The sequence below is a fragment of the Lissotriton vulgaris genome, chromosome 11 (assembly GCF_964263255.1).
Source record: "Lissotriton vulgaris chromosome 11, aLisVul1.2, whole genome shotgun sequence".
Taxonomy (NCBI): Eukaryota; Metazoa; Chordata; class Amphibia; order Caudata; family Salamandridae; genus Lissotriton; species Lissotriton vulgaris.
The window spans coordinates 948,482,514-948,506,169 of record NC_141699.1 but is presented as its reverse complement, the minus strand read 5'-3'; the positions used below and the strand labels follow the sequence as shown (position 1 = coordinate 948,506,169).

General features: G+C 48.4%; 1 protein-coding gene across 3 annotated transcripts in view; it reads right to left on the bottom strand.

Moving 5' to 3' along the window:
* HLTF (helicase like transcription factor) overlaps positions 1-23,656 on the bottom strand; it is a 416,132-nt gene that overhangs the window by 203,023 nt on the left and 189,453 nt on the right. For 2 of the 3 annotated variants that reach the window (XM_086944107.1, XM_086944108.1), the window contains 2 exons: positions 22,630-22,713; positions 11,824-11,913 (listed from right to left, as the gene is read on the bottom strand). In XM_086944107.1, the coding sequence (XP_086800233.1) occupies positions 11,824-11,913; positions 22,630-22,713 (174 nt within the window). The remainder of the gene's footprint in view (positions 1-11,823; positions 11,914-22,629; positions 22,714-23,656) is intronic. The other variant, XM_086944109.1, reaches the window with a different exon arrangement.

Here is a 23,656-nt window from a genome sequence, read left to right as displayed (position 1 = left end):
GCTTAGGTAGGTTCTGCCTAACCAAATTTAGTACCATCCCTAAAAAAACTTGGATTTGAAGAGGTTGTAGGTAAGATTTGGTGGCATTGCTCCTGAACCAGAAGATGTGGAGAAGCGAGATGGTTATTTGGGTGTGCATTAGGCACTGTTGCTTGCTTGCACTCTTGGTTAGCCAGTCGTCTATGTAGGGGGAAGACCTGAATGCCTCCCCCTCCTTAATTAAACAGCAATCACTGCCAGGCAGTTGGTGAAAACCCTTGGAGCAGTGGTGAGGCCTAACAGTAATTATGGCTACTTACCACAAAGCCTAAACAGGTGGGCGAGATGAATGGGTTGTGAAAATTAATGCCCTTGAAGTTAAATGCTGCCATGCAGTTGCCTGTCGAAGCAGCGGGATGACATCCTGCCATGGTCATCATTATTAAATGTTTGGAGAAAATATATCATTTATGGGTCTGAGGTCCAGGGTGAGTCTGAGTGAGATGCTTCTTGGGAAAGAAGAAGTAAAGAGAAAAGAGAGTAAACACACTTTCCCTGCTTGTGGTGGGCACTGGTTCAATGGCTTCTTTTTGAAGGAGGACTTGGGCCTCTTCAATCAATCAGGTTGGTTCAGTTGAAGAGCCAGGTCACGAGGTCCTTACCGAATTGAGGCACTGACTGTGATTGCCTGAGGTGGGAAGTTCCACGTCTTCGCAGTGAGGTAGGAGAAGAATCTTTCATCAGCCGAGGACTCTCCGATCCATGGGATGGTGGCCAGGACAAGTTGCTTGGAGCGGAGAAGTCTGGTAGGTGTGTCAGAGAGGCGGTTGTTGAGGTAAGCCGGTTTGGCTTTGTGGAGGGCTCTGTAGGCGTGCGTGAGGAGCTTCCATGTAATTCTTTTGTTTATCGGAAGCATGTGGAGGTCTCTCTGGTATCAGTGTTGAGGCTGTGGCAGGGGATGTTCAGGATGAGTCTGGAGGAGGCGTTCTGGATGTTTTGCAGTTTTTTTTAGGAGTTTCTGGGTGTTGCTGGGCCGGCGTAGAGTGTGTTGCCGTAATGGAGTCTGCGGCTGACAAGCACATCGGTGATCGTTTTCCTGGACTCAGTGGAGATCCAAGTAAACAACTTCCAAAGCAGGCAAAGTGTAAGAAAGCAGGATGACAAGATGGCGTTGAATAGGCAGTTCATTGAGAGCGAGAAGTCCAGGATGATGCAGAGGTTTTGTACATGGGAAACAGGTGTGTGTGTGTGGCGGGGGGGGGGGGGGGTTTGAGTGCTGCAGGCCACCAGGAGTCATCCCAGGCGGATGGCTTGTTGTCCAGGATGAGGACCTTGGTCTTGTATGAGTTGAGCTTGAGGCAGCTGGCCTTCATCCATGTGGTGACTGCCTTCATACCATTGTGGAAGTTGCTCTTGGTGGCTGTGGATTCGCCGGTGTGGGAGAGAATCAGCTGTATGTCGGCATAGGAGACTATGTTGAGTCCATAGCTTCTGACGATGGCTGCAAGCGGGCCATGTGGAGGTTGATGACGGTGGGGTTCAGGGAGGAGCCCTGAGGAACTCCGCAGCTGATCTCTGTGGGTTCCGAGTAGAATGGTGGAAGTCTGACTCAGTGATCGGCCAGTGAGGAAGGCTGAGATGTTCCCTGCTGAGAATGTGCACGCAGGGTGGATTATTGGGAGGTATTGTGAAGTTCTGGGTTGTAGCTGTAACAGACCACTTCTAAGGTCCACTGGTCTCATTTTTACTGCCAGCGAGGAAGGAAATCCTGGAGCCTGCCCCCGACAGGCGTTATGTGATAGGGGGAAATGGTAAGAGGAGTCATGATTTGGAGGTGGCGGCACCTCTTATTATTGCCTCTTTAGACACCCTAGGTGTACCCTCTTGGTGACTTCTGTTGATAGGTCTGCTTCTGCCTCTAGTAGGAGGGAGTAGGGTCTATGGAGGTGGCCTTGGACCCTGCAGTATATTGGTGTCTCCGAAACAAAGACACTAGGGGTTGAGGTCCGGAGGGCACTGATGGCCTTAGAGGTGTTCAGTCTTTCTTGATCTTCGCTAGTATTTGGACTACCAGCGCCCCAAAGAGGTGTAGAGCATTGAAGGGCAGGTTAAAAAGATGCTGTTGGACCTTGGGTCTAAAACCAGAGATATGGAGCCACGCAAGGCACTGTCGGCCAAGTTTAGGGCGCCAGTGGATGAGGACATTGAAGATGGTCTTTTCTTCTACCACTAACTCCTGCCCCCTTTTCTTCTCTTCTCAGGGAGATGCATAATGAGCCTCTGAATTTAATCCCAATGTGCCCTATCATATCTGGAGAGCAGGCCGACTGAGCCGCAATCCTCCAGGGAATGGTAGTTCCTACTGCATCACTCTACCCAGCAGCCCCTAGCTTCTTGTTCTGCTTGTCAGGTGGGGGAACTCCGCCAATTGCCTGAGCATTGGTGCACTTGTGTATGATATGGCCCACAAGGGAATCCGGAGGGATGTGATCTCTGTTGTAAGGTGGGTCAATGGAGAAGGATTAGTTACTTACCTGTAATCCTAGTTCTCTTCCAGGGGTATCCTCATCAAAGTCAAGCATTAGAATATTCCCGCCCATGCACGGGACCCCGGAAACAATATATTATATGTGCCCCACATATACATATACATATATATATATATATATATAAAAATAAGCAATTGCAGCCAAGTAAAACAGTAGAGCTGGAATATGCTGTGAAGAATTTCCACCATACATTTGTATTAGCATTAGAAACAACACCAATGTTTGTTTAGAAACTGTTTTAATGCTTAGAAAGCAGCAGAAATTCTTATAACACACTGTAAGCATATACAGCTCCCAGGCTGCATTGCAAATACCCAGTCTAAAAAGACTGAAAAGCTAACCTGTAGCTGCATGTACTAGAACTGACGCTGTGCCTTTAAGGCACCTCTGCCCCTAGCTTCCCATCATGCCTCAGGGGTTACAGTTAGGTCAGTTGTTCTTTTCAGAGACTGAAAACCAAACCATGGTAATAACAGGTTAAAACATCTCCTACTTAATCAACAAAGTCCTTTGCCCGGGGAGGCGGGAGGGTTGCTTATGACTTTGATGAGGATACCCCTGGAAGAGAACTAGGATTACAGGTAAGTAACTAATCCTTCTCTTCCAGGGGATCCTCATCAATAGTCATAAGCATTAGAATAGAGTAGCGAGCCTCACCTCATCCCTGCGGGCAAAGGAATCAACAGATAACATTCATGTCGTAGGCCCAAAAATAGGCCATATTTTACCCAAATAGGTTTCTCAAGGAGGCTTGCCCTACTTGAGAATCCGCTCTGGAATCAGACTCTAGGCAATAATGCCTTGTAAAGGTATGGACTGATTTCCATGTAGCAGCCTTGCATATTTCTGACATAGGAATGTCATGCAAAAACGCTATTGTGGCCGCTTTCCCTCTAGTGGAATGAGCTTTAGGTGAATGTAACAAAGGTTTGCCAGCCAGCTGGTATGCTAGTTTGATACATGAGACAATCCATCTGGAGATGGACCTTTTGGCTGCTGCAAACCCGGTCCTCATTGAACCATAATTGACAAAGAGTTGGTCTGTCTTTCTGGTGTCCTTCGTTCTTTCCAGGTAAAACTTTAGCACCCGTTTAAGATCCAACGACCTCTCAGCTGGGGTCGATGGGTTAGGAAAAAACGAAGGAAGGGTAATCGTTTGATTTATATGAAAATCCGATACCACTTTTGGAAGGAAAGATGGGTGAGCCCTCATTACCACTCTGTTGTGGTGAAACACAGCGTAAGGTTCCTTGGTGCAGAGTGCTTGTATCTCGCTAACCCTGCGCGCAGAGGTTATTGCCACCAAGAAGGCCGCCTTCCAAGTGAGATGCTGCAAGGAGGCCTTGTGTATAGGCTCAAACGGTGTAGACATCAGCCTGGAGAGAACCAGGTTCAACTCCCAGGGAGGAGAAGGATTTCTCACAGGGGGATAGACCTTCTTCAATCCCTGAAGGAAATCCTTAACCACTGGGACCTGAAAAAACGATGTTTGTGTAGGTGATTTTATGTACGCTACTATAGCGGATAGGTGAACCCTAATAGAAGCGTATTTCAACCCTGATGTAGCTAAGTAAAGGAGGTATGGAAGGACTACCTCTTCTTGCCCTTTGGTGGGATCAAAGCCATGGTCCTTACACCAAATGAAAAATCTTTTCCACTTGAACGCATAAGACGCCCTTGTGGAAGGTCTCTTTGCCTCTCTTAAAATATTCATATATTCTGGAGGCAGATTTAAGTGTCCGTATTGCAAGACCTCAGGAGCCATGCAGTCAGGTTCAGCGACGGAAGGTTGGGATGCAGGATCCTCCCGTTCATTTTGCTCAACAGGTCTGGCCTGCACGGCAGGCGTCTGTGTGGACACAGCGACAGATGTAACAGGTCTGGATACCACCATTGTCGCGGCCAATCCGGAGCAATTAGGATCATGTCCATGCTCGATCTGATGAGCTTGGCCACCACCTTCGGAATCAATGCCAGAGGAGGAAACGCATGGGCGAACATTCCTGTCCACTCCAGCAGGAGAGCGTTCCCTTGCGTCCCTGGCCGGTGGAACCTGGACGCGAAGGCGTGGCATTTGGCGTTTTTGTCGTCCGCAAATAAGTCTATGTCTGGACAGCCCCAGCAACGGAAGAGTTCTTCGGCTACTTCGTCGTTTAGCACCCAGTCTGGCTGATCTTCGAAGTGCCTGCTGAGTGCGTCCGCTTTTGTGTTTAGCTCGCCTGGGAGGTGTACTGCCACCACCGACAGTCCCCGAGCCAGAAGCCAGTGCCAGATTGTCTGGGCCTCCAGAGACAGGGGGCGAGATCGAGTTCCTCCCTGCTTGTTCAGATAGAACATAGTTGTAGTGTTGTCCGTCTGAACCAGGATTTTGTCCGTTGTTATTGCTGGAAGGAACGCTTTGAGCGCCAGCTGAACTGCTCGAAGTTCGAGCATGTTGATGTGGTATGTCTGAAGGTTGGTCGACCAGCGACCCTGAATCTGAAGATGACCCATATGAGCACCCCAGCCTTCTAGAGATGCGTCCGTTACCACAGACAGCGAAGGAAGAGGTTGCTGAAAAGGGACTCCCTGCAAGACATTCCGAGGGCGAGTCCACCACTGTATTGAGGTCAGTGCTGCTTGAGATAGGATGACTCGATCCTCCCAATCTCCAGTCGCTTGGTCCCACTGATCTTCCACAGACTCTTGTAGAGGTCGCATCCTCAACCTGGCGTTCGGTATTAGGAAGATGCAGGACGCCATGGAGCCCAGTAGAGACGCTACTTCTCGCACCTTTGGACGAGGAAACTGAAGTAACTTTCTGCATTTCTGCCCCATGGAAGATAGTCTCTCCTGCGAAGGAAACGCTCTTCCTAAATTTGTGTCTAGAACTGCTCCCAGATAGTGGATGGTTTGCGTGGGATGCAGGACCGACTTTTCTGTGTTCACGTGGAGGCCGAGCCTGTGTAGTTGTTGAAGACACAGATGACAGTCTTTGGTGGCTTGACAAGGGGACGGACTCTTCAGGAGCCAGTCGTCTAGATATGGGTACACAAAGAGACCTTTTTTGTGTAGACATGCCGCTACCACTGCCATGCACTTGGTGAATACCCTTGGTGCGGATTTTAGTCCGAAGGGAAGCACTTTGTACTGGTAATGCTTGTTCCCTACCAGAAATCTCAAGTACTTCCGATGACCTGGTGTTATAGGAATGTGGAAGTACGCGTCCTGTAAATCCACCGAACACATCCAATCTCCAATTTGTAGATGAGGACAGATCTGATGAAGTGCCAGCATGCGAAACTTCTCTTTGACCACCACTTTGTTGAGGGCTCGAAGATCCAAAATCGGTCTGAACTTGTCCTCTTGGTCTCTTTTGGGGACTAGAAAATACCTTGAGTACACTCCTCTCCCCCTTTGGGATGGGGGTACGTCTTCGATTGCGTTTTTCTTTAAGAGGACGCTCACCTCCCTTTTGAGGAGTTTTAGATGGTACGAGCGAGTCTTTTTTGGAGGAATCGGTTGTGGTTTCTTCCGGAAACGTAGCGCATATCCATTGCGCAGTATATTCAGCACCCACTGATCTTTTGTGATGCTGACCCACTCTGCCAGGTGTTGCGAAGCACTTCCTCCCACTGGAGTGGGTAACGGCGCCAGAGGAAGCCACTGCTCAGGCCTTGCCTCCTCTAGGCGTGGTAGAGGACTGATGATGTCCGCCTCTACCTCTGCCCGATTTTCCTCCTCTGTATTGCGCCTTCCCTTGTGGCTTGTTTTGAGACCATTGAGGGGTTTGAACCCTCTGTTGGCCTCCCCGGTTCTTGTTGGTCTTGAAGCGTCGCTTGAACGGCTCTTTCTTTTTCTCCAGACCAACCGCCTTCAATGTGTCCAATTCTGTTTTCATGCGGGTCATTTCCTGATCGGCATGCTCCCCGAAGAGTGAAGATCCTGAGAAGGGCAGATTGAGGATGCGTTGCTGGGCATCTGGTTTGAGACCAGTTAGACGCAGCCAAGAAGATCTCACACATACCCCATTTGAGTAGGCATGTCCTGCTAAAAGGGCGTTATCTGCAGATGAACTAATCATTTAGTTCGCCACCAAACAGCCCTCCGTCACAGTTTCCTCAAAGTCCTTCTGGTCCTCCTTGGGCAATTTCTCTTTGAATCGTTCCATGGAGTCCCATAGAGCTCTATTGTACCTGCCGAGGAGTGCTGATGCACTAGAGACTTTCAGGGATGAAGCTGCTGTGCTGCACACCCTGCGTCCCCAAGAATCTTGAGTCTTGCTGTCTTTGTCAGGAGGAACTGAAGAAGAAGGAGCGACTGTGTGATTCTTCCTAGCTGAGGCTACTATAACTGAGTCCGCCGCAGGTTCTCCTTTAACAAAGATTGGATCTGAGTCAGCCGGCCTATACTTTTTCTGGATACGTGCCGGTACCGCCCTGATCGTTGCTGGCGTGAGGAAAACCTCTTTGATTGGGTCCATTATCCCTGGAACCAATGGGAGCAAAGGCCTTGAATAAGATTTGTGACGAAGGGTCTAAAAAATCACAGTAGTGGAGACTTCTGGAACAGCCATCTCTATTTGAAGTTTGTGAGCTCCCCTTTGTAAAACGTCAAGGTATGTGTTGACGTCGTCAAGCGGGGAAGCTCTGGAGCGAGGGCTGTCTGCCAGTGTTGGAGAGTAATCCCCTTTAGAAGACCTAGACGAAGATGAAGAGGAGGATGATGGAGTTCTCCTTCTCCTGTGGTGAGAATTCTCCTTCCTCACTGGCGATCTTCTCGGTCGTTCCTCCCTTCGAGGAGAACGTGATTCTCTCTGATGCTCCGTTCGTGGAGATCTCGATCTCTCCGTCCGTACTTCCCTTCTCGGTGTTCGAGACCTGGGCTGCTCCCTCCGTGGTGATCGGGAGACCCTGGGGGTATGCGGCCTTTCCGCTCTCCTTTCCCGAGAGCGTGATCGGTGCCTGATAGGATTCTGTTTGTCCGCCTCTTCTATCAGTCTCTGAAGAGGTGACCTGTGGGGTGGGCTGACATATCTTCGCAGCCTCTCCGTTGCTCCAGAATCCTTCCACTTGCTTAACGGAGCATACCATCTTGGCGAGAGCGTTGTCTTTCGCTGGGGTAACGGACTTCTACTCCTGAAAGAGGACCTCGATGAGCTTGAGGTACTTGAGGAGGAATGGTGAGACGCCAATTGCGTCACTAGGATAGTTGAAGGCACTGATGGAGATTTTCGTCTCACCGGTGTTGGAAGACGTCTCAAAAGTCTTTCCCTCAACGTCGAACGCCTCTGCGGCGTCGACAGAGTGATAACCTTAGACGTCGAACGCCTCGACGATGACCCGTGGTCTCTCGACGTCGACCGGTGATGTCGAGCCGATGACTGAGTCTTCTCCCTCGACGTCGAACGGCGTTGCCCTGCCTTCGACGGAGGTCTCGACGTCGAACGGCGTTGCCCTGCCGTAGACGGAGGTCTTGACGTCGAACGGCGTTGCCCTGCCGTCGACGGAGCTCTCGACGTCGACCGACGTTGGTCTGTCGGCGACGGAGATGGCAATCGACGGTGCCCTGTCGTCGACGATGCCCTCGATGTCGACCTGGCATGTGGCGACGGCAGAGGATCGGACATCCTCGACGTCGAGCGCCGACGCGCCTTCGACGATGATCCCTTCCTCGACGACGATCGTCCGAGGGGGCTCTTGTTCCTCGACGCCGAGCGCCTCCGTGGAGACGTCGGCGGAGGTGTCACACTCTTCGAAGCCTGTCGACGTTGAGACGACGGCGAGTGTGATCTGTCTCTCGACGCCGACCGTCGACTGGTTGACGGCGGCGGAGTTGACTTATGTCTTGACGCCGATCTTCTCGTCGACGGCTATCTCGTGGCTTCTCTCGACGCCGATCGTCGCCTAGTTGACGACGGCGGAGCTTTCTTCGACGTCGGTGAACTTCTTTTCGGCGACGATTTCCTCATTGACGCCGGTCCCGACGTCGACGGAGCTTTTTCTCTCGAACTGTCCATCAGATGCTGTTTTTTCACCGCCGAGCCCGGTGCTGAGGTTGATGGACGCTCTGACTTGCCTTTGGAGGGAGTTCTGGGTCTCTTTGAACTCTTCCTCTCTGTAGATCTTCCCCTCATGGATCTCTGGGCCAGACCATAGAGCCTGTTCCTCTCTCTGTCTTTAAGAGTTCTGTCAGACAGACTTTTACAATGTGAACGGTCTTTAGGATCATGATCCTCTGGCAAGCATAAAATACAGACCTCATGAGAGTCCGTTTTTGCCTTCTTGTGGCCACAAGAAGGGCAATCATCAAATAGTGAGGGCATCCTGACAGGAAAACCTCACAAAAAAATCGACTGCTAAGCAGTTATTTACTTGACCCTGATTTTAAAAGTCAAAGTAAATCAAAAATTTGTTCTTTTGAAGATTTTCTGACTGAAAAAGGCAGAAAAATGTGGAGCTGAGTATCCAGGGTCCTTCCTGAAGGAGTCGGAAAGAACAACTGACCTAACTGTAACCCCTGAGGCATGATGGGAAGCTAGGGGCAGAGGTGCCTTAAAGGCACAGCGTCAGTTCTAGTACATGCAGCTACAGGTTAGCTTTTCAGTCTTTTTAGACTGGGTATTTGCAATGCAGCCTGGGAGCTGTATATGCTTACAGTGTGTTATAAGTATTTCTGCTGCTTTCTAAGCATTAAAACAGTTTCTAAACAAACATTGGTGTTGTTTCTCATGTTTCTAATGCCAATACAAATGTATGGTGGAAATTCTTCACAGCATATTCCAGCTCTACTGTTTTACTTGGCTGCAATTGCTTATTTTTATATATATATATATTTATTTATATATATGTATATGTATATGTGGGGCACATATAATATATTGTTTCCGGGGTTCCGCGCATGGGCGGGAATATTCTAATGCTTATGACTATTGATGAGGATCCCCTGGAAGAGAAGGGTATATATTTTTTCTCCACCTGGGAGTTACCACCCTCACCTTTACAAGTTCCTGTGAAGGTGTCTGTGGTAGACTTCAGCATACCCTTCTGCATGGGGAGGAACTAAACTGTTCTATGGGATGTGGACAGTGTCTCCAGCAAGAAGGCCTTTTTCTCGTGGAGGATATGCATGGCCACCTTATGACATGAATCTGCCCTCTGTAACACCTCATGATAAACTGTGGCATCGTCTGGGGGTGATTCTCTAACGGGACAGTGATCCTTGTCAGGATCTCCTGGAGGATATTCATCAGTCATCTCAATGGTCATCGGTGGACACCAGATCAAACAGCGCATCATAAGAGTGGGTTGGGTGGAAAGAGAACTCAGGGGGACCCTCTGGTGAGTGTAGAGGTGATTATGTATGGGGTGATAAAGTGGTGAAGTAGGAGGTGGTAGAGAAGGAGGCGGTGCAAATGGAAGGGGGCTGGCGCCCCTGCTCATGCGTCACTTTTGCTCAGGAGCTCAGGGAGGCTCCAAAGCCAGCTCTGCCTCAAAAGTCACTTTACTTTTCCGATTAATTGTCTCCACAGGCCTAGGAGGCAGCTTCGTGGAGATCGTGTCGGTCTGAAGATGTATAAACCAGTGCCTCTGTCTTCCATCCAACTCCTCCTGCAGCCACTGAAGGGTGGTGCTCTGCCTCGACTTGAGGCTGGGTGGGAAGCTTGGTGAATGTTTCGGTGCAGACATAACTGAACTTTCGGGTCAAGGCTTTTGTAGGGGGCCCAGATGGAGTGGAGACAGTGGAAGCTTCTTGTTTCTCTTCCTCATGGTTGAAGTCGGAAGAGCAATCCGCCTCCAGGCTGACCGATGGCTGTTGGGGTGGATTGCCCAAGGGGTCGGCTTCTTCGTCTTCCTCAATATCAAGTGAAGGCTGTTCACCGAATATATTGGAAGTCATCAGAGGCATACCACTGCATCTTCTAGTGGGGCCACTTTCTCTCCCATTTACACCAAAGAGTCTTCATCGATCAGAAGGTGAGGCAGGCCTCGCACACAGTGTTGTCATGGTCAGGAGAAATGCAGAGGTTACACACCTCGTGGTGATTGCTCTATGGAAGTTTTGCATTGCACTGAAGGCAATATTGGAAAGGCGTCCATTCCAACACTCTGCATGCATTCTCTAGTAAGAAGTCCTTGATGAGAGGGGCGCACAATCCTGAGGTCCTGCCGTTTATATGCATGGATGATAAATCTGTATCCAGGAAGTGATGTGTGGAAAACATAGTTAAGTAGAGTTTCTTATACTAACATCGACACAACCAGTTGGGCCCAAACCAAAAACAAGACACCGAACTCAGAGCCCCGTTCAGTACATGTCTGAACCAGATGGGAGAGAACACAATCTCATCATCATCAACATTTATTTTGGATATTAGATCCATAAAACATATATGCAGTTCGACTAGACAACAGCTGAGATTCTATATACAATGAATTAAGTACTACACAAAAATGGTCTTCCTATATTAAAACAGCTTTAAAGTGCATTAGTGCAATTCAACACACATAAAACATAACTATGAGAATAAACAATCTAACATGAAATCGGTGCCCATGCGCATTGCCAACTAAGGGACGATTCACTGTTATACATCGTGACTCGAAAGACTTCTTTGAAGAAAAACAACTTTCAAGTGTGTGTGATTGTGTGTGTGTCTGCGAGCACATATGGACTCCCTTTGTTGCTTATAATTTGTCCAATGGACAGCATTAGCTATCAATCAATCAATCAATCAATCAAGGGTTTATAGAGCACTGCTACTCACCCATGAGTGTCTTGAGGCTATATGGTGGAAAAGTGCACTGTGATTGCAATTATCATCTATCATGAACGCCAAATGCTGTAAAGGCTGGAGTAAAGCTGGGGAACTTTTCAGAGTACCACTTGTGAGTTTTAATACAGAAAATGGAAAATGAAATGCTAACGTATATGTTTACTGTCATACTGTACTGATAAATAAATGTGAAAAAAATTGTGTAACAAAGCTGGGCCCCTTAAGAGCCCCCTCCCTACGTGTGAATCACGATGGACTGGAGACATTAACCTTAAGACTACTTGATTTACAATTATAAAGTAGGTGTATTGTGCTACAAGGAATCAGGCTTTAAGGACATCCCACTTGCTGGATCTCCAAATTCAGAATATTATAGAACTAACAGAGAACAGACAATTTGAAATCGAAAACAACTGTTAAGGAAGTGTTGACAAGAGCAGATAAGAGGAAACCTAATGTAATAGGGTAATGAAAAACAGTTCAGAATTAATGTAGCAAATGTTACCAAACATGCATGAAAGATTAGAAAGACAGCATTACCTTTATGTTTAGATTTCTTTTTACCGGCGATAGATGGGCCAGCCAAAGCCTCGCCAAAGACTGCATAATTTTTTGAATGGAAAAACGCAGCTGCGGGAGAACAAACATTCAACGTCAGACAATATTTAAATTATTTGTAATACACAACTGCTATATGAGCCACCCAGGATCCGTTTCTAATAAGGGACAGAAGTGTCATGCCCTTCCAATTTTGTAAAACCAAGTGAATTGAAAAAACCACTTAACTTTAATAAAAGAGTGCCTTTGCTTGCCTGATGTGATGTTTCCTAAGCATGTCCTCACATCAGGCAGGTAATCGGGTAGTTTTACAAAGGCATATACGCTACTGCGTGTAGTACGGTGGCTCTTTATACCGTGGACCAAAAAGAGGCAAACTGTGTAAAGAGTACAGGCAAACCCCAAAGGATTGACTGAGGCACATATGACAGTCCAAATGCTCTCATTTGTGGTAGTGTGGGCAAGAGGTTAGGCATATCAGTGGGTAGGGCTAAGTATTTATTGCACACACATAGGCGCATTCAGTAAAGAAATCTGGCACCAACATATAAAAATAACCCAGTTTTATATGAATTTAGATATCATTGGATTGAGGTAAGTACTTTTCGAGCTATTAATTTTTACAGTTTTCATAACTTGGCACCGCAATGTCTGGGAGCGGTAATATCCTATGGGGGAAATACAGGCACTGCATTCGGGCAGTTAACAGCGATTTACGAGACTGTTCACTGGGACTTAAGGTGAGTATGGGGCAAGGTCAAAGACCACACCAACAGGTCACCTCGAGAGGCTCTGGGGCGCCTGGCTGCAAAGGTATGCTACAGCATGAGGTGTTCCATTCACTTTGATGGATAATAGTTCAGTCGGAAAAAGGCTGCAAGCTGGGACTGGGGGAATCCACATGGGGGCTCGACCCTTGAGATCCTCAGGCACGTAGGGACACCGTTGGTCCACTTCTCCTAGGGCTGTGGGGCTCAGGTGCAGTACTGTCTCTTGGCTTTGGATTCGGTGCTGGAGTCAATCGCGGTTGGAGGGGGCCTGCAGAAAGAGGCAGCATAAGGAAACTGGAAGTCCAGTCTGGGTAAACCCAAGGGCTTTGCTCTCTTGGGTCTGATGACACACTATGCACCATCAACTCTCTTGGACTCAGGCTGTGGATATTGGTGCAGAGGTACTTTGAGGAATTCGGGGAACAGGGGTCGATATCTCACTTTGTTCTGCAGAAAAGGGACAAACAGAACAGCTGGGCCACTCTTGGTGTGGGTCTCACTGTCCCTATAGTCCCTCAACGTGCAGATTGGTTTTCCTTAGCGAAGATGTTTGGTCTAGTCACAACAAGCCTTGGTTGCTGCTGGTTGCGTCACCGACTGCAAGGGGTCCAGCATCCCAGGTATTGGTGCTGGGCAGCTCAGGTTGGTCCTGGCATCCCCACACTTGGAGGGAGGACGGTTCTGATAGGAACACAGCTACCTCTTCCTGAGCAGCTGCAGCGTTGGATGTCCTGTGAGCAGCAGGTCGGTGTTCTAGTCGTTGCTTCTTTGGTGCCTGCGGCTGGAGGGGAGCAGCTCTTCTACTCCAAGGGAGTTCCTTTGGCATTTGTCGAAGCATTGGCAGCCCTCCGGGTGTCTTGTATTCTACACAGCGTCTGAACCAGTGGTTTGCTCCATGAGAGTCGTGAGCAGCAGACAGGCTGGCAGGGTTGGCACAGTTGTGTTCCACAGTTTAGTAGTCTTCTTTGTCCACCCCTTCTTTTGTGTCTGTCAAAATCTGAAGTCCTGGTATCAGGTGGCCCCCTAAAAACTGAATTTAGGGGCGTTAACAAGAGTGAGGGGCAGTAGCCAATGCCCCATGGTCAATACACCCCCTAGATGACTACTTCCTTTGGGGAGTGGACATCACCCTGTCTCAGAGTTCCTAATTCCACCACGCAAGAAGATGGAATTTCAAAATTTGTGTTCATGCTAGAAGTGTATCCAGCCTGGCAGTGCAACATGGCTCTTGCATAGCTAATTTTCCCACCTGCCCTGTGACCAGATTGGCCCATGGGAGGAGCAGCATCTCCCCCTGTCTGGGGAAATTTTGGTCGCATATCAAAGGCGGCAGAGGCCTTTGAAACCTCATGCACTGATATGCTCATGTACCAGCCTTCCTGCAGGGGTAGGTGAAAATAACGCTTTCCAGGGCAGGCATTGTTCATGACTTCTGAGAGTGCTTCTCTCACCACCTAAGGGGGCCGGAAACTTGTCTGTGGTGGCAGGCTGGACTGAATCAGTCCTGAATAAGGCCTGCTGTAGGGGTGACTTACAAATATTACATGCAGTGTTAGGAGACATGGCACACAGGCGTGTTTCCTGGTACGTTTCCACTTTTCAGAGCACTTTGTCACGCAGCCTGCAGTGGCAGTCAGTATGAGTTTGGTGCTGGATCCCTTAGGGTGGCACAAGATTTGCTGCAGCTCTTAGGGACCCTCTTTAGTATCTATGCCCTAGGAACCAGAGTTACCAATTACTAGGGACTTAGAGGTGCTAAAGGCCTGATCACTGGGTGATCAAGAGACCAGTCGTCTTGTCTTGAGAAAGAATACTGGCACTGGGGACCTGCTCACCAGGAATGAAGAAACCAGGGCACCTCGGTCAAAGTGTCATCAATTACCAGACACAAAGTGGGGAAACTACTGCAATAAAAACCCAGTTTCCTACATTGTGCATGTGGAAGTTATGGTGATTTGTAAGCAAGCTTTGCAGGCTGACACAGTACCATGCCTGGCTTGCAGTACTTGGGGGTCTTCATGGACCCCCCCCCCCACCCACTGATGACGTAAAGCAGCGTCTGATATTGAAGCAGCCTGGGCGTGTACAGTGTCACCCTATACTCCCAAGGTGCATGTCGATTCTTGCTTAAGCTGCCTCCACCACACCCTTTTCCAAGTCGTCACAGGGTGGGGCGTGATCAGCTAGCACAACTGACACCATCCAACCCTGTTAGGAGTTGGAAATTGGAGGGGGCTACAGGAGACTAGCTTCGCAATAGGACATGCCAGTCCATGAGAGACCTAACCTAACATCACAGAGTAAGGACTCTATGACATTAGGTCACATGATGTAAACAGATACACTGAGCATGCATCCTGCCTCTGTTTGGAGCTTTTCAGTAAAGCGTGCGTTTGCTATTGGTTTGCACTGGAATGCTCTACCTCCACCTGGTTGCATCCCCGACTGCTGGGACTGGATCCAACAAACAGCACAGGACTAGACAAGGAAAATACTTCCCTGGCCTCACCCTCTTCCAGGTGTCGGAACTTGGCTATTTATACAGTATATCAAAAAGTGGTATACTGTGCAAAGAGTCCAGGTATTCCTTATAAGTGGACAGGGCTTGCTTTAGCAATCCCAAGGTGCTCTTCTAGGGGGTTGTGTAGTCAAGCAGCCGCAGGCTTATCAGAGAGGAGTTTTAGACATCTGCTGCACACACAGCCAATAAATGATGCACATGACACAATAAGGAGATCCATACAAATTTATAAAAATATGTATCTTTATGTATAATTAGGCACCAAAATCATTATGATCAGGTAAGTAAGTTTTGAGATAGAAATATTAACAGATTTAAAAAAATCTAAAACTTAGTGCAAATTCTATGTCCGGACCGGAGGCGAGGATTACGTACAAAAAACTTATAAACAATATGCCTGATCCCTCGTCTCCTTGAGGGAACGCTGGGAAAAAGATGGGCTAGAACTAGAGGATGAAGAATGGCAGGGGGGCCATTCTACCCCCCCGGGAAGTTGCTGTCTCATCTAGACTAAGACTGGTCCAATTAAAAATTATGCACATATCTCTGGTCCCACTACTTTTCTCTCTCCTTTCTCTCCTCTCCCAATGTATTGCTGATTGTTTAAAGTAATGTGTAATTGTTGATCTTTTTCTGTTATATTGTTGTACCACACTGTTCAAGTTCCTTTCGTCTCTCCTGTCCTCTCCTCCCGCAACCTCCCTCTATTTTATGTCTCTCCTTCTCTCCCCTCTCAATGTATTGAGACTGAACTATTTTGTCTGACGCCCGATGGAGCTACCTGGTTTAGCTATAGAGGAGATGGGCCGTGGATTCCCTCCTTGGTCGTCACCTACCCAGTCGGTATTTAGACAGACTGCTTTTCGTCTCTCCTTATTGTCTCTTCCCTTTTCCTCCCCAGGGCTCGAAAATTCCACTCGACCGCTAGCATATTCAAGCTGGTTTTAGATCCTACTCGCCCTTTCTGGCGAGTAGAAAAACAAGCCAACTTTTGTCCCCAGTCTGTGAAAACGGAATAAATGTGACAAGATAAGATTTAAAGGCATTTTTATTGCTCACAAAGTTAATGAGCAATAAAGATGCCTTTAAATCTTATCTTGTCACATTTGCTCCGCTTTCAGAGACAGAGGTCAAGTAGGTAGCAGTTAGGTCGAGGACATTTTTTAAGGTACTGGTCTTGCAGGACTAGTACCATTTTTTGGATTTTCGAGCCCTGCTCCCTTTCTCACCTCCCCTGCCTCCTCCACTACTTCTCTCTGTCCTTTCTCTCCCCTCCTAATTGTACTGCTTATTTTTTAATGTAATTCGTAATTTGTTGAACTTGTTCTGTTACATTGTTGATTCTCATGTAAAGAGCTCTGATACCTTCGGGTCTAGCCAGCGCTATACGAAACTCTTAAATAAAAAAATAAAATAAATAATGTAGGAGGCAGTGCGGGCGTGAGGGCTCATTCATGCATATCATATGGGAGTGCGCGCTGATTTAGGAATACTGGAGGAAGGTGCATGAGTGCGGTGTGGCGATTCGGCCGGAAGCCAAGCAGTGCCTTTTGAATGTGTGGGAGCCCACTGACCTCAACAGCAAGGGCAAACTCTGGGCAACTTTGCGCCAAATGGTGGCAAGAATGAAATATTGCCCGGTTATGGGGAGTGACTGTGCCGCCTACGCTGGAAGCCTGGAAAGCGGACATGGACTGGAGTATGATTAGGGAAAAAACTGTTTATGTTGCACGCGACTGCCCCAAAAAATGGATGGCGATCTGGGATAAGTGGAATGTGTATCGTGGCAATATTTGTGATCCTCCTCTTCTCCCCCTGTGATGAACCATTGTCGCCCTGATTCTAATGTAATCACTGGACTAATCTCTGCTATGTATACAGTGTTGTGACATGTACCGAATTCATTAACAGAATTGTGCTGCTGCAATGATGAATCTTTAATTGTATTGTAGTGACCTGAACCTTTCCCATTAATAAAAACAGAATACAAAAAAAAAATGTAACATTCTTACAATATCAACTTGGAGGAGATAACTTCCTTGACTAATTGTCAAGGATACTAACAATCAGAGACCAGGATTAAACATTGTCAAGCAGAGAGGAGAGAAGCCGAAAATATTTGGTAAAATAGGCCCTCAGCCCTAAAGGTAAGGCAGTTGGAGAAATATGGATACCAAATGCCCAACAGCAGCCATCAGTGCAATGCATAACAATAAAAAGAGCAACATCTTGGAAGGACAACATCAACGGGACAGAGTCCGAGACATAAGCTGCACTGTAGACAAGAAATGCATGAACTATGATGGGCTGAATAAGGTAAAACAAAAGAAAATTGGCCATTTTAAAGATAGACTTGTCCAGTGTTACCATTCCAGTGTGTCATTTGCATACTCAAATGTTAACCTTTTGGAATGAGCCTTTAAAATGTATTTGTTTACACCTGACTATTTACCAAAAGTAAATTCTTAACCCCTTTTATGCTGATGACGGCCCCCGGCCGTCATGCAGCACAGTGGGCGTGTGCTGATGACGGCTGGGGGCCGTCATAAACCCGCCCACTTTGAAAAAGCCTGCACAGGCGCAGAATCGCGGCCGCACCCAAGGGGTTAATGTACGAGTTACTTACCTTCGGTAACGATGCATCTGATAGACGATTCTAGCAGCAGATTCCTTAACGTAGAATTATTCACAGGCGTGAGACTGTAACCGGAAAATCTTCTTTGCCACAGAATCTCTGTGCGCTGGGGGCGGTACCACGTGACTCCACCCTGACGTCATACGCGTGATGTCTAAGAGGTCACATAAGCCCTACCACGGCGTTCTGACATCAGTTTTCTTCTGAGAACTTTTCCGCGCCACAACGCAGAGCCATCACGAACAAAAAACTGTGAGAATATGGGAACAGTGTGCGAAAAATCAGATAAACGGAAAGGAAAGAAGTGAATGGTGAGGAACAACACCATTCAGGGAAGTGTCAGGCACTGTGGGACCGAAAATCATAGAAGGGTAGAGCAGAGCTTAGCTATTGCAAGCCACCTTGCAAGCAAATATGACATTCTCCGTGGAGACAGAAAAGCCCATGAAAAATATTGCAGCAGACGAAAGACGCCTGCAACCATAGTCTATTAACAGTAAAGGACAAGAAGTCCCGAACAGAAGAGTAACGACTAACTGGCACATGAATCAACGTAGGCTTTTGCGATTCCTAAATAGCGATTTTTAAGGAATCGCTATTTAGGAATCGCAAAAGCCTATGCATGTAGGAATCGCTATAAAAATAGCGATTTCTAAACATTCCTTAATTGCTATTCGCAAATTGCTAGTCGCAATTAAGGAATGCTCCAGCAGAACAAGAGGTAGGAGCACAAGGACCCATGGCCAGACCCCCCAGCCGTGGACCAGAAAAAGTAGGCGGACACAGCCGGCAGTTGGCAAGCACCACAAAGCCGAGCACCCAGACCAATCTGAGCTCAGAACGAAAGTAAGGCCAGGGAAATTCAGAACGACACCAAGGAGACCGTTCCAGACAGAAACCAACCCACAAAAAGAAGCAGGACCAGCTAGAAAAGAAGAAGAGAAAGCCGGAGGACGAACCAAGATGTCAACCAGAACACAGGAAACTACCCCCACTGGAACACCAGACAGAGGACCAGGCCGAAACGCCTGGACAAAAAAAGGGGGGTGGAACCAAGGCACAACGCCACAGACTGCACGCCAAAGCTGGTCTAGCGATGCAGCATATACTGAGAATGACAGAACTTGGAGCAGCGCAAGCTACACCCAGACAAGGTCAAAGAAAACCGCACCAGCAGAGTACAGCAACGTCAGGAGAGGTGAGGGACCAGCAATAGAGAGTCTGCACCCACCCAGCGTAGGACAGAGCTATACAATAGCTACAAGTACCCCACTTAGGGCATGACATGTCTCAAAGAAAACATGGAAACCACTCTTAGGGAAAAATCCTGCATCAGAGAACAAGAACATAAGACCTGCTGTAGGAACCTACAGACGGCTTCGCAATCAGCCAAAAAAAATGCACACCTGCCAAGAGGGCTGAACCAGCAGCCAACAGAAGAGAGGAGCCAACCAAGGGACCCCAAAGGCACGTCAAACCACACTGAATATATAAACGGCCCACTCAAAAACACCAGATTCCAGGAGCAGGTGGGATAACGCCTCCCATCAAGCCCCGGAGGATCAACAAGCCAGCCTACTGAGGGGGAGGCGGACTGAGTCCCTCAAAGAATGGCGAAGTCCACATGAGTGTTAAACAAAAGGACTCCATCAAAGGGCAGGTCAACCAGACGCTCCCTAATATTCTCAGGAAGAACAGCATCCCGCAGCCAAGCATGGCGACGGAAGGCCACAGAAGTGGCCATAGCACGGCCGAGAGCATCTGCAACATCCAAGGCCGCACAGAGAATAAACGCGGCCAACTCCCGACCATCCAACACATGGTGCCGTAGAACAGCGTGGGCACCCTCATGCGAGACATGAGAAAGAAGGGACTCCGCAGAATCCCACAGGCTGGAGGTAGCCCTAGCCAACACACAAAGAGTGTTGAGCGCCCGCAAGGCAGCACTGGATTAGGCGAAGATGTTACGCCCCCAGGAATCCAACCACCGGGCCTCCCGAGGAAACAACACCACAGGCGAGGACGGAAAGGCAGTCCGCAGAAGAGAGCCTTGAGTAGAAGGGTGGAAGGAAAGGCAAACCGGGTCATGCGGAGCAGGACGGTGGTGATGTAAGAGCGCTGAGGCACCGTAGCACCTGTGGCAGGGCGCCCCCCAAGCCCCCAGAAGAGAATTCTGGAGCGACGCTTCAAATGGAAGGAACAGCTCCCGTCCACCAGAGCCCTGGGGAAGAACATCCAGGAGATTATCTGTAGGGAATGGGGTGACAGGTTCACCCATCCGCAAAATGCCAGCGGCCGTGGAAATAGCCCGAACAAAGGCAACACTGGCCTCCGTAGGGCGCAGCGGGTGAGAAAGCAAATCCTCCGTGGGCAATGGCTACAACCTGAGTTGTCCATCCCAAAGTCCAGCTATAGGGGGAAGCGGCCAGCCCCGAAATGGTGGGGGATCCACGGACAAGTGGGGAACCTGAGGGGGCCCAGGGGAGGGCAGAAAAGCCGTTGGAGGACCCAACCGCGAACTGCAGAAAAGAGTGTACGAGGACTTAGGCCGCTGGGATGGCGAGGAACCCTCCCTGGAAGATGCCAGTTAAAATGCGGCAGGCTGTCTCCGGAGAGGAAGAAACCAGCAGCTGACAAATCTCCGGAAAGGAGGAAACGTCCTCAGGAGACGACTAAAGGACCCAACGCCGGCACGGCGCCGTGGAATACGTCACAGGCACCGGCTCGACGTCGACCGGCTCCGGAGTGGGCATTGGTGGCGCCAAGACGACCATAACCACCATGGGCTCCCCAATAGGACAGGACGAGATCGGAGCCAGGTCGGCCAAAGAGCGGTGCTGAAATGGCACGGCTCTAACTCACACAGGGCAGCCGCACGTGGAGAGGACCGAGAGGGACTCGGGAAAGCACACCAGGCCCCGGCCTACACCCGCGGCACTGCCAGGGCCGGGGAGGAAAGCCTTTGGCGCCGACTCGGCCTCTAGTGAGGCAACCGCCGGCTCAGAGGGCCTAGGGGAACTCAGGGACGAACCCTGAGTCCTAGCGACCTCCTCCAATGCCACAGGGAGCCCCGTAGAGATTTGCGGCGAGGCAGGGACGCCACGTGCCGAAGAGTAGAGCCCCGAAGGACTACCCCTTGACGACATCACACCTATCCAACCTGAAGCTGAAACCTTCGGTGCCGGGGCCGAAGCCGCCGGCGACTCCGTGCAAGGCTCCATATGAGGCAAGAGATCCGCAAACGTCTCAGGGTGTGGAGGAGGGGCCAGAGAAGCCTGCAGAGCCACAGCGTAAGCTGTCATTTGGGCCCTAGTCGCCCGATGCCCAGAAAAGGCGGATAGGGTTGTGACTGGCGAGGGTGCACGTCGCGGGAGGGACCCGCGCCATCCGCCAAAGGAGGACAAGGCCTCAGAGACAAGCTGTAGGACCTACCAGTTGGCGAGGGCGCCCTTGAAGTCTCGGTGAAGGGTGACGACGGAGCCGAAACCGGCAGCTCCTGGCTTCGGAGGTGGAGGATGGACGCTGGGACAACACTGACATGGGCCGACAGCAATGTCATCCGACGCTCTCGCCGTGACTTGGGTTTGAGGTGCGGACAGGCATTGCAGTCCATCGAGTCATGGTGCTCGCCCAGACACCACATAAATCAAGTGAGGGTCCATTGCCGACATCTGACGTGCACAGGAGGTACACGTCTTGATGCCCGAAGGCATTCGCACACTGTTCCAAAAACGCAAAGCGTGAAAGAGAAGGCCTGAAAACAGGCCAGGACACCATCCGGATCCACGTTGCAAGCGGAAATGGAGAAAAACTGATGTCAGCGCCGGCGTGGGGTTTATGTGACCTCGCTAACGTCACGCACGTGGACGACGTCAGGGCGGAGTCACGTGGTACCGCCCCCGGCGTGCAGAGATGCTGTGGCAAAGAAAATTTTCCGGATCTAGTCTCACGCCTGGGGATAATTCTACGTTAAGGAATCTGCGGCTAGTAGTCTCTATCAGATGTTATCAATTCATTTCTTCATTAATTTTATAATTTAACTAGGAGTAACAAGTGATATTACAGTGCCCAAATGGGACAAGGCCTAGTTAACATTGGCAAGCATAGTGGCCAAGAGAAACATAGCTAGATTGTGGGGTAGCGATGTGGTACCCACAGTGGAAGAGTGGGAGAACAACCTCGATTGGTGCCAGAGGGCGGAGAAGGTGATCTATAAGAGCAGAGGATGTCCGAGGAAGTGGGAAAAGATCTGGGGAGCGTGGTGACTGTATAGGGGGAGGTAATGGATACTCAATTTTTTTCTGTTATTGAATGATATTGTATGCACTTTTGTGATTGACTATGCAGACCGTAACGTTTGTGCTGAAATTTATGAATCCCTCTGTCGCATGTATGTCCGCCCACCATCAAATGTTGTACGGTATGTTACTGTCATAGAGCCTACTATCTTGATAAAAAGATTTCCCAAAAAATGTTTTATAATTTAAATCAAGATTCATACATTTCGAATATGTACACATTTTCATATATTTTGCCTATAGTCTCATTGTGTCACTCTAATTGGGACAACTATGATCAGCACAATATTAGACAATTTTATTCTCAAAAATGTCCCCAAAACAATTTTTGAAGTCTAATCCATGTGAAACTAAAAAACAATATTCACACATATCATATCACTTACTAACAGTTTCACAGTCAATAAAGTATCGAAAATAAAAGATGATTCTGTTCAAAAAGTGCTACTGGCCCAACGTGACACTATTGATGTGAGGAGGACGTTATAAGTACAAACCTATTTAGAAAATTAAGTACAATCACTTTAGCAGCTAGTAAAGCTCCCTAATGCAAAGCTTTATTACCTTTACTTTTAGGTTTCTTTCCTACTGTACAAGGTGATCCAGCTAAAGAAGCTGCAAAGTCTTCATCTTGCTGTAAACAGCGAGCTGCAGTGTTAAGAGACACACATGTTAAATGTAAAATAAGAACATTATTTTAAGGTTATCACCACTCATGTCATGCACAAATATCCAAGATGACAAGTTGGGTCTATTTGAAACCTTTTTCATGTTATCACTGTGCAAGGGAACAGTACCCACTCCGAAGGTGCCACATGTGCACCATTACTCTGACCGGTCTAACCACATGTTATAAACGGCACACCAGGCACATTCTTCTTAGTTTGCATATATTTCTAGTCAGAGAGACTCAAAAGTTCCCAAACTATGTGGGAATGCTGAGAGAAGATAAGGAACTTGAAGGAAAACCATGCTAAAAATTGTTTTTTCTTTCAAAAAGATAGTATTGCTGCTTTCCCTCAATTTCTCAAGGATTTTCCCAGCAAATTTGAACGAAGGCAACTCAGATAACGAGAAGAAAAACATATATCCAAAAACTATTTTAAACTATTGATCATTCTAACAAAGCCTACGCTGTAATTGTCAAGCTTAAGTAACCATTTAGCAAAAATAAGCAACACAGCCAAAGTGGTAGCTTTTCAAATCTCCAAGGAAGGCACAGAGCCCACAAAAGTTGGTTTCTGCTCCCTCCACACAGCTCACAGAGTCTCTTCACTGCCTAAGCAATAAAGTTGGGCACTATGGAGACTAATTTGCATAGAAATATGTGACAACACTGAGCAGAAAACATGCGTTTTACCCTTACGCTCCCATGTGTTTACAAGATAACTCCATTCACCAGCAGGGTGAGACTTTGCCATCTTATCTGTAACAAGTGCAGAAGGGACCCAAATGCAACTTTGCTACAGACGCTCTTAGACTTTAGTCTGCCTATATATGTAAATAGGTATAAGAAAGGATTACAACTCCTGCATGCATTATAGGGAGAGGGTTCTTACAATAGGTAGTCGATAGGTGCCATTTCAGCGTG